Raw genomic sequence first — 14,683 nt, forward strand, 5'->3', positions numbered from 1 at the left:
TTCCAAAATGCAAGCAATTAATTAAAACCACCAAAGAATAATTTAGATTCATCTACTGCTGCATGAAAACATGTCTGTGCACTAAATACCGCCCCTAGGCCACCAAGACCCAGTGGGGAAACTGAGGTAAAGAGGACGTAAAGTCTTGCATGGCAACGCCGCCCCAGAGACGGTCAGCTTCCCCATCCTGCAAAAGTGGATTCTATAGACTCTGCCCTTGACCCACAGGAAGGAATCCTTGAGAGTCTGTGATCAGGGCAACAAGGTTGGGAACAACCCTGACGTTCCCCTGGAGGAAGGTTTGCCTGCAGAGGCACAGTGCCAATACCTTTCCTGGAAACAAAAGCTTAGCTTTTTGAGTTGAATTCTGTGAGGCTGAGGCAGAAAGAGTGCCCTCTGGGACAGCAGAACAGAACATGGGTTTGGGGGGCTGGAACCGATGGGACTGAATCCCAGCTCCACTGTATATGGGCTCTGGGACTCCAGGCAAGTCGCCTAACTTCTCTGAGCTTAAGTTTTCTGATTTACACAATAAGGGCAAGAATCTCTACTTGAGAGGAAGGATGAGAGAAGGGCATGAGTCACTGTATGTGGAGCTGGGGCTGGCACACAGCTACAGTTTTTACCCAGAGCTTACTATTATTATTATTAGTAATAGTTACAGTGTGAGTGGGGAGAGAGATGGCCAGTTGTCCAGACAACCAACATTAATGGCGTGTAAATGTGATGGACAATGATCTCCTTGAGCCAAAAGCAGAGCTTGGCATCCAGACTGAGGAGAACAAGAGAGCCACCCATGTCCCACTCTCAGAAGGCTTCCACCAGCCAACAGGGCTCAGCCACAGGTAGGGTTATTGCTCTGGGTCTCTGCTGACCCAGGCTCAAGGCTGCCAGCTCTCAACCTTTAGAACAGTCCCTGACCTTGTGGAAACACTAACCTTCTGACACAATTTTGGTCAGAACTGTCCTCTCCCTCCAACGAAGACCCTCTCATCACATAGCCAGGGGTAGCCTGAGGTCTTGGCACTAGACATGACTGGAAGGGAGAAGACCCTCTACCTGCTGCACTGGAGGCTTCTTGAGATCTGGGCTAAAGAGCCACAATTCCTTCAGGGCCAGTGTTTTTCCACAATGATCAGGCAAGTAACAAAAACAATCCCATCAGTCCCCATGGCTCCCATGTGTATTTTCATAAGAGTGGTAATCATGAATGACAGTGACTCTTGTCATCAGTGTGCTTTGTATTTATGGGGTGGGCAGGAGGGCTCTTGGCTCTGCAGATGTGACCTGGGGCCTTGTCCAGTTCTCCTGGAGGAAGGTGGCCAGTGTGCCCCTCCAAATGAGGCCCAGAGGCACCCCAAGGGGCCACTGCACAGGCTCACACAGCTGCACCTCAGGAAAAGGAGAGTCCTACCCACCACCACTTACTGTGGCAGGCCCTCCTCGTCCCCTAGGCTACTCCTCTGATACCCTTCAGCATCATGGATAAGAAAGCAGCTTTAGGAGCCAGACCAGCTAAGTCTGAATATGCACTCTCCTCTGCGATCAGGACACAACTTCTCCATGGCCTGGGGTCATCATGAGGATTACATGAGTTAACAAGTGGATCGTGCTTAGAACAGTGACTGGCATGAAGCAAAGCTCAATAAATGTTGGCTTTTTATTAACATTTAGTATCATTTACCAGTACCAGTGGCTTCCCAGGTGGCGCTGGTGGTAAAGAACCCACCTGCCAATGCCAGAGCCATGTGTTCAATCCCTCAGGTTGGGAAGATCTCCTGGAGGAGGGCATGGCAAGCTACTCCAGTATTCTTGCCTGGAGAATCCCCATGGACAGAGGAGCCTGGCAGGCTATGGTCTATAGGGTCACAAAGAGCTGGACATGACTGGAGTGACTTAGCACACACACTGGTACTATTAGGCTAGATCGTATGAAATTGCTGATTTCCATTTTCCACCTATAAGAATGGCATCTTCGTAGAGATGGATGGTTCTTAAAGGGGGTGGAGGACAATTTTGCCTCCTCCACAAAGCCCCCCACCGCAGGGCACATTTGGCAATGGCTGGAGACATTTTTGATTGCCATGACTATTGGGGGGAAGTGGTGCTACTGGTACCTGGTGGGTAGAGGCCAGGGATGCTAACATCCTTCAGCCACACAGGCGTGCCCACACAACAAAGGGTTACCCAGCCCCACTGTCCACAGTGCCAAGGCTGAGTACAGGGCCAACTAACAGTATTCCACCATGCACAGGTTAACTTTCTTAAAACATCCCTTTCCCAAACTGATGGCTCCCACTGGCTAGAGAATAAAGGCTCACTTCCAACAGGCTCTGGCCTCCAATCCACCTGCAGGTTTGTCTCCTCCCTACTCTGGCCACACTGACCCATAACAGTATAGTACGCTAATAAAATAAGCTGGCAGTGCATGCAAAGGGTGGGGATGCATGAATGTCCAGGCCTGGAGTAACTTCTCTGCTTTCCCCATCAGCCTGAGTCCAACACCTGCTCTAGAAGGCTTTACTTATGTGCCTTTCTTGCCAAGTCAGGCTGACCGTTGCAATCACTGGTGGCTTTTAACTAATGTGACTCCTGGGTCCCATTCCTAGAGATTCTGATTCAGTGGGTGTGGGTGGGCTCAGCTATATTTTAAGAAGCAACTCTCCCTGCACCCTGCCCCCCGCCCCCGCCTCATGCTGGGCCTGCTATGCCCATCTTTATTCCCAAGTTGTTCTGTCCTGTTGCCAATCAGGCACACCAACCCTTGTGCACCCTTCTGGCTTATTTTATTAGGTGTGTGGTAAAGATGCCGGAGGGCACAGACCTCATCTCAGAGACACTGGCCACTCAGAGGGATCCAACCCAGTGTCTTGATCTCCAAAAATTCTAAGTAGTGAATTAAACTTGAATCCAAGATTAGCAGTTTGGGATTAACAGATATATATTACTATATATAAAATGAGTAAATAATAGGGACCTACTGTATAGCAGAGGGAACAATATTCAGTATCTTATAATAACCTATAATGAAAAGAATCTCAAGAAGAATACATGTATTATATATATATAAGTTTATAACTGAATTGCTTTGCTACACATCTGATACTAATACAACACTGTAAATCAACTATACAGGTGTGCTCAGTCATATCCAACTCTTTTGCAACCCCATGGACTGTAGCCCACCAGGCTCCTTTGTCCATGGGATTTTTCACGCGAGAATACTAGAGTGGGTTGCCATTTCCTCCTTCAGGGGATCTTCCCCATCCAGAAATGGAACCCTCATCTCTGGTGTCTCCTGCATTAGCAGGCATGTTCTTTACTGCTAAGCCACCTGGGAAGCCCAAATCAACTATACTTCAATTGAAAAAAAAAAAAAGGAAAAACCTCACTTGAATCCAGGAAGTTTTAGACTTTGTTGAACCCAGGAGCCACCTGAGATGCTTGTTAAAAATGCAGACACCCAGGCTCCACGTCCTAGGAATCCTGCCTCAGTGGCTCTGGGCTGGGACTAGCAGGGTTGAAGCAGGTGTCCCTCAGCCCACTGTTCTGATTCTCCATTATGTTTGGCTCCAGGGCTCTCAGGCGGCTCTGGCATGGCTTGTGGAGGTAAATGCTGTTTTAAGTGGTGTCTGGGACGCCTGCAGCCCCAGCACTGCAGAACCACAGGGGACACTTACACACACGCTGGCTTCTCCTCCTGCACCAAAAACCTGCAGGTTCCATGGAAGCAGAACTGACTGTGGGAATCTGGGCAGTCATTAAAATGGGACACCACAGCTGCAGCCACGGGTGGGTCTGCTGGGGAAAGAGAAGACATTTGGCTCAGATTCAAGGCATAGCAAACATCCCACAGGTCCCCACTCCCCTGGAGAAGGAGCCCAGATGGCTGGGGTTTCTAGTCCCTACCAGCTTCTCCTCCTCAGCTCTCATGAATTATCTAACAGCCAGTCCAGAACCTGCTTGTGAGCTTTCTAGGGGGCTTTACTTACTTAGCTTTGAAGGAAACAAAACAGTCTCCCCAAAAGCCTCAATGTAATTCAGAGATGTCACAGCAATTGTACTATTTAAAGCCTATTCCCCAAGAATGACCTAATTTTACTTTTGCAAAATGATAGAGATCATTTTTTTAAAAGATAGCCTCCATAAAAATCTGTTTTAAAGGCAGGAAACTGAAGAAAGGTCCAAAAGAGCACTATTTAACCATTCAGTTGATGCTGAGGAAGAATTATGATGCAAAGAGGTGTTCATGATATATAACTGTAAGAGAAGTAGTGCATTTCCAGTGTGGTCTGCATAGTATGATTCTATGTAAACAAACAGAAATTTAGACCTGAAGAAGTCTAGGAAGGATTTATATAAACATGGTGGCAGGGTCTCTCTGGGGTGGTGAGATTAGTCGTGATCATGCCATGAAGATGACTTAATGCATACAAGTCCACCTGGGAGTGGCACAGGTAGGACTGGGAAAGCCAGGGTGGTGGTAGGGAGAGGTAACAGAGTTGGGTCCACTCGGAGCTCTGTGATTCTCAGGAGCTTGGGGCATCATTAGACCTCTCAGGCTACTCAGAAGCACTGTAAGGAACCACACATAACCTACTTACCAGCCCAAAGGGATTTATTAGACTCCAATAGCCCTGTTTTGTCCAAATAACCCTTCAGACACAGTAGGTAGCTATTTCAAGATGGCATGATAGATGTTTTTGTTGCATCTTTCGAAAGGTTCTCTTATATTTGTGTTTGGGCATTTAGGGAGCAGGTCGTTCTCATATATTTTTTGGAGGGAAAACATATGTGCCTGGAGCTGTTGCTTTTTTGAGTGAATTAAACTCCAATTTCATCTTGTAAGATTTTCAACCATCATGAAATAGTAAACTCATGTTGCTATCTATTTATGATTAGCTTCTACAAGTATCACAATTTTGAAAAACTCATAATTCCAATGGAAAAAGTAGAGCCTAAAAAGTACAGCTTTGATGTGTTCGAATTATGGTGCTGAAGGAGACTCTTGAGAATCTCTTGGGCTACAAGGAGAATAAACCAGTCCATCCTGAAGAAAATCAACCCTGAATATTCATTGGAAGGACTGATGCTGAAGCTCCAATACTTTGGCCACCTGATGTGAAGAGCTGATTCAACGGAAAAGAGCCTGATGCTGGGAAAGATTGAAGGCAAGAGGAGAAGGGGTAGGCAGAAGATGAGATGGTTAGATAACATCACCAACTCAAGGGACATGAGTTTGAGCAAACTCCGGGAGATAGTGAAGGACAGGTAAGCCTGGCGTGCTGCAGTCCATGGGGTCACAAAGAGCTGGATATGACTTAGTGACTGAACAACAAAAAATACGGCAGAATCCTTGGTGCAGAGAGCCCTTAGAGGTCATGCCCTTGGGCTGAGTGAGGCAGGAAGACGTGGATTAGGGTCCTGCCTCTGCTGCCTAGATGCGGTTCTAGGTTTCCACCTCTGTGAGACGGCGAGTCCTCTGCCTCATGGTGGCTCTGAGGTTGAGCGAGGCCAAGCGTATTAAGTACTATGCTCACTGTTAGCTGTTCTGTTATCAGCACCCACAATCCCATGATGCTAATGAGTCCCCATATGTGATCAGACCACTCTAGTATATTATCTCCTCCTCTCCCCATACGTTCACTGCAGGGCAACTAAAAGTCCAGGGGTGCCTTTCAGTCACTGAAGATAGTGACTTTCACATGTGAAGACCAGCAGAGAAGCCCAAAGCCAGGTGAAGGTGGCGACCCAGGACAGTTGGCCAGCCCTGCTCCTGCCTGCAGCATGTCCCTGCCCAGCAGTCGCCTCCAGGACACGGGGGCTGATTACAGTTACCTGCGAGTCCTGGGCCCAGGTGGTTTGTGAGTAGCTTGGCCACTTGCTGACAGCAGACACTGGGATGATAAGTTGAGGCTGAAAGGGTCTGCTGTAGGTCACATAACCAGCATTTCCGTGCTCACTAAACTCATCAAGGGCAAATATGGAGAGACAAAGGGACTGCAGATCAGTGGATCTAATTTGATTAGATGTCGAAAAAGGCTTTTGATAAGCTCTATAAAAGGCCTTTTAGACAACCACCTCCAAGTGGCTACTGCGAGTCCCTTGTCAGGGCTCACAGCCAGGCTCCTTCACGTGTGATCTGTGGGCTGGCAGCTTCACATCCCTGGAGCTTGTCAGAAAGCCAAGTTCATCGGCCCCACCCTAGACTACGGGATTAGGATCCTTGGGGTGGGGCCTAGGAATTTGTGTGACAAGCTGCCCAGCCCAAGTGATTTTTTTTTTTTAAGTCAGGTTTATTAAGACAGAATTGACATACAGTACCTTTTGCCCTCCAGGTGATTCTGATGGGCACTCATCACCAGAACCAAGTTGGTATCACAGGAAACAAAGGGGAGAGACAAAAGGCCTCTCAGAAAAGTAAAACAACAGGGTTCCTGAAAGGGATACTTGTTGGAGCCGATCATCTTCCAGCTCTCCAAGCTCCTTTGTGATACTAAAGCCTAGAATCCAATCCGCTGACGGTCTTGGTGGTGAAGTGTCAGGTCAATAGAAACATATTAAAAGGAACACTTGGAATCTGTCTGTGGGAACACTACTCCCCAGAGCTGATGGGGCAGGAGGAGACTCAGTATGAGGCTTTATAAAAATAGGTACCATAGAAAGGAGATACGAGCGGGAAAGACGTATGTGTGTGTGTGTGTGTGAGAGAGAGAGAGAGAGATGGAGAGGGAGGGAGGGAAAATTGGGTGGGAGGGAGAGAGGGAAGGAGGGACAGAGATGGAGAGAGAGGGGCAGAGGAGGGAAGTGGGGGAAAGAGGAAGAAACAGAGAGAGAGACAGAGACCAGCAGGGAGAATGGGAAGGACAGAGCAGACAAAGGAATACAAGGGCAGGGGTCTAAAAGAACCAAGAAGTCAGGTATCAGGTTACACATGAAAACACATCAGAGAGTCCTGAGCACGTGCTGATGTTCCACGCCTCCAGGCCATCTAAGCAAGGATGCACAAAGTCCCTTAGATAGAAATGCACCCATTTTGCATCTGCAGGACAGGCTCAGCTTTGTCCGAGTCTATGGTCAGAGAGCAACTTCTGCAGCTGCTTTCAAAGGGGACTTCAAGTGTTATGGTGGACGACATACAGAAGACATACAGGAAGACAGCGCAGAGACATTTGCCAATGTCACCGTCTGCTGTTCAACAGCTAAGAGCCAAAGAGCCCAGGCGATGGGGGAATTCCCTGCCCTAGTCACAGTGATGAAGGCAAACACCTGCTGGTTTGCGCCCTGCAGTCAGAGAGCAGGATGAGGTGGGGAGTCTGATGATTAGAAGGTAGCCTCCTGGTCCTCCACAATCCCACTGTTCTGACTCAACCCTGGGTGCTGAGGGGACCAAGAGATGCTAGGTGATGATCATGATCACTAAAATATTGTTTATTTTAAACCCCCTTTTCCTGATGACAAAAGTGATACATCACTGTAGAAACCTTTTGTAAGTGCCAATGTAAAATAAAAATCATTTTCAAGAATAAAACTCATCCTTAATCCACCACTTTGGGAGAACTGGGCTTGCCTGGTGGTGTAGTTGTTAAAGAATCTGCCTGCAATGCAGGAGACCCTGGTTTGATCCCTGGATCGGGAAGATCCCCTGGAGAAGGAAATGGCAATCCACTCCAGCATTCTTGCTTGGAGAATTCCATGGACAGAGGAGCCTGGTGGGCTACAGTCCCACATTGCCTGTGCTCCTGCACACACACACACACACACACACACACACACACACACACACACTCATGAAAACTTTTTATTTCTATTCTGTCACATGAGCTTGACCTCATGCGACATCCCAAACATTTTAAGAGCGAGCATTTAGTTCAAGGTCTGCACTGGGTGCTATCCTGGTGCCTAACCCCAAGCAACTCAATGTGTGCAGTAAGGGTGGTTCCTGTTTCCAACAGCATGTCCAATGGCTCTGGGGGTGTGTGACCTGTGCTGGGGAAATGGATGGGGAGGGGGGGACCAGACATGGTCCTGAGGCTGGGCCACCTCCTGGCCCTCTGCACTTGCAGCAACCTCAGGGGGAAGCGCTGGCTAAACCTCCTGGGCTGAGAAACCTAAAAGCCCTGCGCAGCATGTGAAGTTCCCTACAGGTCAGGGGGAGATTTTATTCTTGTTTTGGGGCTTTTATAGGTATTTGCCTCAGGTACCACTAGAATCTGCAGTGAAAACCCCAACACCGCAGCATGATATGCTCACAGACAAGACCTGTCCTATTGATGCTAACACAAGCTCCAGGGATGCTCTGGAGAAAAGGGGCTCTGGGTGCGGCTGGGAGGAGAGAAGATGGCTTCGCTTTCTGAGTGTGCCTTACATGCTGCTTGCTGGCTTTATAGCCAGGCAGGGTGGGTGGTCACATCAGGTGGAGGATTTGCTGGTAACTTACATAACTATGAGGGGCTTCCCTGAGAGCTCATTTGGTAAAGAATCTGCCTGCAATGCAGGAGACTCCGGTTTGATTCCTGGGTCGGGAAGATCCACTGGAGAAGGGATAGGCTACCCACTCCAGTATTCTTGGGCTTCCCTTGTGGCTCAGCTGGTAAAGAAACTGCCTGCAATGCAGGAGACCTGGGTTAGATCCCTGGGTTAGGAAGATCCCCTGGAGAAGGGAACAGCTACCCACTCCAGTATTTCAGCCTGGAGAATTCCCTGGTCCATGGGGTCGCAAAGAGTCAGACACGACTGAGCGACTTTCACTTTTATACATAACTATGAGCCATACAAGGAAACACCCTGACTCCCAGCATCTTCCCAGAGAAGAAGTCTTTCAGCTTGCCTCTATCCCTCTGTTTCCCTTCCCCTCTTCTCTCTCCTTATTTTTGTCCTACCCTCCTCTACTTTCTCCCTCTTAGTTTTTCTTTCTTTTCTTTCTGAAAACTCAAGGAAATATCAAAGTGAAGGAAGGAAAGGTCTAGACACTTAAAAAAGAAAAACCCCATCTCACTTGGAAAAGAAAGGCGAGGCCAACAAACTCCGAGGAGACCCTGGGGGTCCAGGCAGGGAGGAGTGAGTAGGCTGCCCCCTCCCTCGGGCTCCAGACCCTGCCCTCCTCTCCTCCAGGCACTGGGTCTGATGCGCACGTGGGCTAACTGGAAAATCAAATGCTCTGGTTTGCGGAACAGACCTCATACCAAGCCCATCTGCAGTTGGAGTTTCGAATCTGTTCAGTTCCTGTTGCTCTGAAATTTATGAGAGGCCTCCCAGCTTGTTAACCAAATGCGCATCTCGCAGACACCGCTGTTCTCTCACAAGCTATGAAAGCTTTGCCTGGAGACCACAGACCCACTAATAGAGCCTGGAACCCCTGCCCCACTCACAGGAAGAAGGTCTGGAATAGCAATCTAGGGGGTGTGGAAACCGCAGATTCAACTCAAGTAGGGGTCTCTGCAGTCAGAAGGGTTGGAGGCAGCTGTCTGAACACTGCCTTCTAACACTCCTGCTCCCCCGGGGGTGGGGGGGAGGGTGTCCACACCAGAGGACAATCACCCCCTTGAAAAGCAGCCCTAACTGGACTTTCTGCGGGGCTGGTCCCTAGGAGCCAACTCCTCAACTCTCTTCTCCAGACATCAGCAGTTGCAAACACGTTTGCCTGTTGTGAAGCTTACATCATTTATAGCCATTTCATTACTTCCTCAAATATGGCTAACTTTCTGACAGTTTAAGAATGACACCTGTTTTTTTAGTAGGAATTTTCAGACAGGTTTTTCACCTGGGGCTGAGTATTTTCTCTTCAGACACTAACGTGGGAAAGCCAACTAATGCTTCTGGAATGTCTAGGAGAAAAGGCAATAGATGAATTTTATGAAGATGGGAGCTGGTCAGCAGCCCCTGTGAAGTTAGGGGAGCGGATGGAGCTCAGTGCATCTGAAATCAGCTCGCTGGTGCTCCCAGGGCCAAGGCCAGAGGCACAGACTCCTCTGGGCTCAGTTCTGGGGTGGAGAAGGCTTGCTTTAGGCTCCCAGTGAGCCCATTTTACAGGGATGGAACTCCAGGCTTACATGAGACAACACACGAACCTGCAGAATTAGCCGGCGTGCGAGGGGAAGGCTGGTACAGAGGCTTACACCTGGGCGGCAGAAGCGCTAGGCCAGGGCTTAGAGAAAGGGGTGGTGCAGAGCACAGGCACCTCCCCATATAGAGACTGGTGAGCAGGGACCCTGGTTCCCCTGGGCATTAGGGGAGTGAGAAAAAGAACTAACACAAATTTTAGAGTGATCCTGATGAGGAAGAGCACTGTCAGCATTGAGTGTGGTAACGCTTTTGACCTTTACCACAGAGAGGAACATGCCATCAGTAGGCAATGATTGCAAGAAAGGCAATCAGTAGGGCATTTCCTGTGCCAGTGTGTGGGGCAGATGAACAGTGTGAGGGGCGTGGTTTCAGGAGAACAGTGGGAGTCAGCAGAGTACAGGAGAGTAATCTCAGTTACATTCACAGGAGTGGGAAAATACATCACATTCCTAAAGTCTACTTAGTCAATCGAGGGGAGCTCAATTCTGCTGAATTTGGGCTGTGTGTGGTGGTGGTGTGATATAATCACTCAACTCATTCACAAACCAAGGACAGGGAATACTTTAAAAAGGACAGCTATAAAGCAATCTGAAAGCAGTTTGGCTTCACAGTACCATCATTTAAGGGGAAATGATCATTTGTTGTAGTTAAGCAATGAGAGAAAAGTAACTCGAAGAAGCTCTGCCATTCCGCCTGCCATCCCACTGACGTGGTGGGGGGAGGGAAGGGGAGCCCCATTTTTGTCACTACCACCCCCTCCCCAAGACTCTCAATTGTCTGAAAGCAAATCTTATACATCAAAGATAATATACTTTTCCTATTACATGATCCCGGAATACAGATTTACTCAGTTTTTTCCAACACTGGCTAATTTTGCCCCTATTTGATCTTCACCTTCCCCTGGTCTTAATCTGACTTGTAGACCCTGCCCACCGCTCCACCCCTACTTAAGAGCATGGAGACCATGTTATCTCCTTACACCTTAAACCACCTGTGGGGTAAACATTACTATTCTCTATTTTTCAGATGAAGAAATGGAACTAAAGCTTAGGTAACCTTGCCAATGCAGCTAGAAAGTACTAGAAGTAGACTTTTATCTCAGTTCTCTTTGATTTTAAGAGAGTAAAGAGCTGTCGAAGATTAGAACACTATTCAAGTCAAGGAAGACAGATGCTGGGAAGGCACATAATCAAACTCAATCAGACTCTGCAAGTCACGTGGCTGTCAGGAAGGGGAATACTTAGCTTCTTAGGCAGTTAGGAAACTAGATGACTTTCTAGTAATCAGAAAGGGGCACTTTTACCAGAAGCAAGAGGAAGTATTACTTTATCTGGGGGAGGAGGGGGGACGGTACATGTGAAACTTATTCCCATGAGGGAGCAGTGACTGCAAAACATAGATGCAAAAGAGATTTCTGTCCACAGATGATGGTTAATTGAGGAGCAGTTGCAAAGAGGGTGGGGGCTGGCCCACAGGATAGTACCAAGGGTCTCACAAAGCCCACCCTCTCCAGAGCCCAACCTCTGGGCTACCTGATGCTCATGTCCAAGAAATCGGGAGCTTCTGGCTCAGAGCAGAGCTAAACTGGACTCTGAATTGCTTTTGCAGCTTTAAACAAGATGCTGAGGGTGGTGGTGGGGGGGACCTGGTGGGGGGGGAACCTAAGGGAGCATCTGAGCTAATTTAATCCCTTCTGAGCACTTCTCTCTTTAGGATAAGACTCAAGGGGAATCAGATGTGATGGAACCAAATTCAAAGGAAGGTATCGGTGAAGAAACAGACAACACAGACAACATATTTCCTACAAAGATATTAGCTTTAAATAACACAACACCTGTGGGGGGGGGCGGGGAGGGGAGAGACAGAAAACAGATACATATTCAAAGAGAAAATCACTCACTGGTAGTATTTGACACCAATGGGGTTCATTCTGCTTGTGGTTATTTCTAAGGCAAAGGCAGAACTTGCATTACTTTTGGTACCTTTTCCTAATTCAACAGAAGAGAATCAGATAACATGAACATAAAAACAGTTTGCTAGGTTCATGTCCCATCTAAGGCAGGGCTCCCCAACCTCCAGCATCTAACCTCAGCTCATCTAATGAGCTGGTGTAATAATAATAGAGATAAACTAAACAATAAATGTAACACCTTGAATCATCCCCAAACCACTGCTCCCCGCACCCCCTTCCACCACCAATCCTGGTCCATGGAAAAGCTGTCTTCCACAAAACTGGTCCCTGGTGCCAAAAAGTTTGGGGACCATTGATCTAAAGTACCTGGGTTTATGATGTAAAATGATGCCGATGAAGGGATATGTAGATGAAAAAGATTTTTGACCACTGTCCTTATGTAAAATATAAAGAGATGAGGTCCAGTGTACATGAGGTTGGTTGCCTTGGGATAGAAGCCCAGATAATGTGTTTATAAGAGTCAAGAGGAAGGTAGCATATAACTGAATAGGTGCCGGCAAATTGGTAGATAGAGTTGTAAAAGTCTGGAGAAGTTCTCTTCTGATGGCTTAAATTTTCTGAGTGAAATAGGAAGCAAGTTCGTCTAATGTTTCCCAGTAAGTTTGGTGTTTGCAGCAAATTTTTTTGACCAATACTCTCCTTAAAATTAAAGCACCATTCTATTCCTTAGAAACAAAGTACCTGGGCTTAATTTTTTTAACCCAATATGGATTTTCTGAAGTTAGACTGTGGTGATGTTAATAATGATGATTACTGTTATTATTAATAGTAGTTATAGTAGTAGTTGTCCCTCGACAGCAAAGAAATCAAACTAGTCAATCCTAAAGGAAATCAACCCTGAATATTCACTGGAAGGACTGTTGCTGAAGCTGAAGCTCCAACATTTTGGCCACCTGATATGATGAGCTGACTCACTGGAAAAGACCCTGATGCTGGGAAGGATTGGGGGCAGGAGAAGGAGATGACAGAAGATGAGATGGTTGGATGGCATCACTGACTCAATGGACATGAATTTGAGCATGAAATTCTCAGGGCTATTTTAGAATTAAAAGAGCTAAAAGTCCTAAGGCAAAGTGGTTTTAATTAGCAAAGAGGCTTTAGGAATCTAAAATAAAATTTCAGTGACATCATGTGAAGTGTGGGCTACTCATCTAAAGATGCACATATGAATTTCAACTTGGCCTCTTACATGTGTCCAGCTTCCACCAGTAATACCACCTCCTCCCCTAAAGTGCATGGGGAAGGGAGAGAGAGGCATGTGTGAAATGCCCCCAAGCAGCCCCCAAACTGCATTTTAGTCCATGAGTTGGAAAAAGAAGAGAAGTGCACAGGACATGGAAGACCACCCATCCCCAATCGGCTCTTCTTTCTCCTCCAGACCCTGTTCTCCAGCCCCGTGATTGCTTCTTCTCTACCTTGGCCTTCGTGATTAAAAGCAAAAAACCAAATTAAGAAAATTGTCAGTCATGACTTTGCTTTGAAGACTGAAAGTCAAACCTCCCATCTCTGTTACAATTTAATAATTTGATTTCAAAGAGACAGATCATTTCTTTCTTCTACATCTTCAAACCAGAAAGCCCCTTGTTCTAATTACATCCTCTTGGGTGTCAACCAGCATTTTGAAAAGATCTCATTTCAAACTTCCGTTTACAAAGTAAACAAGAATATCTACGTTTGGCTCTCATCAGCCAGCTCTGAATCCAGATGTGAACGGCCCTGGGAACCACAGCTGAGCCCTGCTAGATGGGGAATTCTCTTTTGACTTTGTTGAAGGAGCAGCCCCGTTGGAGCCTGGGGCTACCTGGGTTTGCAGTTCTGTGTGTTTCTGTTCTCCTCTTTATTAATATCAAAATTGTTAGGTGAAGAGGTTGGCGGGAAACCCTCAATCCACCCTTAGGAAAAAATGCTTCCTCTTGTTGAGTCTTTGAACCATAATCCCTTCAAACCCTCCACACTGAGTATATGTAAGCACTATTGGGATGACTGTTTTTCCAGAACATTTTATGTCCTCAGAACTTTTGACAGATGCCTTTTCCTTTTATAGTCTGCAGATGCAGTCTGGGTAGATGAAGGACATTCCTCATTGTAAAGTGAGGAAACAGAGGTATCCAGAGATAAATTTAAAGTTAAGCTCAACAGCTTTAAAAACACAGATATGATTTTTGTGGCTGGGACTTTGTCCCATGACAAACACGTGACTTGTCCTTTTCAACCTGAGTGTTATATTGATGGTTTTTGGTTGCTCTTAGATAAAAGTCCTTTAATCAAGATTATATTCCAGAAGGAAAACCATGAGATGTTGAGAGAGTGGTGGGATTATGGACAATCATTTTTTTGAAATAATTCTTCAAATTTTATAAAGTGAACATTTAGAGTTTGAAAATAAATATTATTTAACATTAAAACTGCACAATATTAAAAAGGTAAAGTTTAAACAATTTTTATATAGAAGACCAACCTTTAGAAATTTAGATTTGAATCTGCATAGCATAAATCATGTTACTACCTTGCGTTTTATCATTACAAACAAAAAGGAGGAGAGAGACACAAAATAAATGTTTAGAGAAGACAGATGATGCTCAGATGAAAGACGTTTAGTAAAAGCTGACCTCGGGCTTGGCCTCTTAGGCACGTAAACCTCACATG

The 14,683-nt window shown here is 46.6% G+C and overlaps 1 protein-coding gene across 3 annotated transcripts in view; it reads right to left on the bottom strand.

The window, feature by feature from the left end:
- The window catches only part of TGFA (transforming growth factor alpha), a 110,834-nt gene that overhangs the window by 16,788 nt on the left and 79,363 nt on the right, over positions 1-14,683 (bottom strand). For 2 of the 3 annotated variants that reach the window (XM_081587494.1, XM_081587495.1), the window contains one exon: positions 3,681-3,798. In XM_081587494.1, the coding sequence (XP_081443620.1) occupies positions 3,681-3,798 (118 nt within the window). Of the gene's footprint in view, positions 1-3,680; positions 3,802-14,683 lie in introns of all 3 variants that reach the window. The other variant, XM_081587493.1, reaches the window with a different exon arrangement.

Source organism: Giraffa tippelskirchi, chromosome 4, assembly GCF_054371585.1.
Source record: "Giraffa tippelskirchi isolate mGirTip1 chromosome 4, T2T-mGirTip1v1.2.pri, whole genome shotgun sequence".
Lineage (NCBI taxonomy): Eukaryota > Metazoa > Chordata > Mammalia > Artiodactyla > Giraffidae > Giraffa > Giraffa tippelskirchi.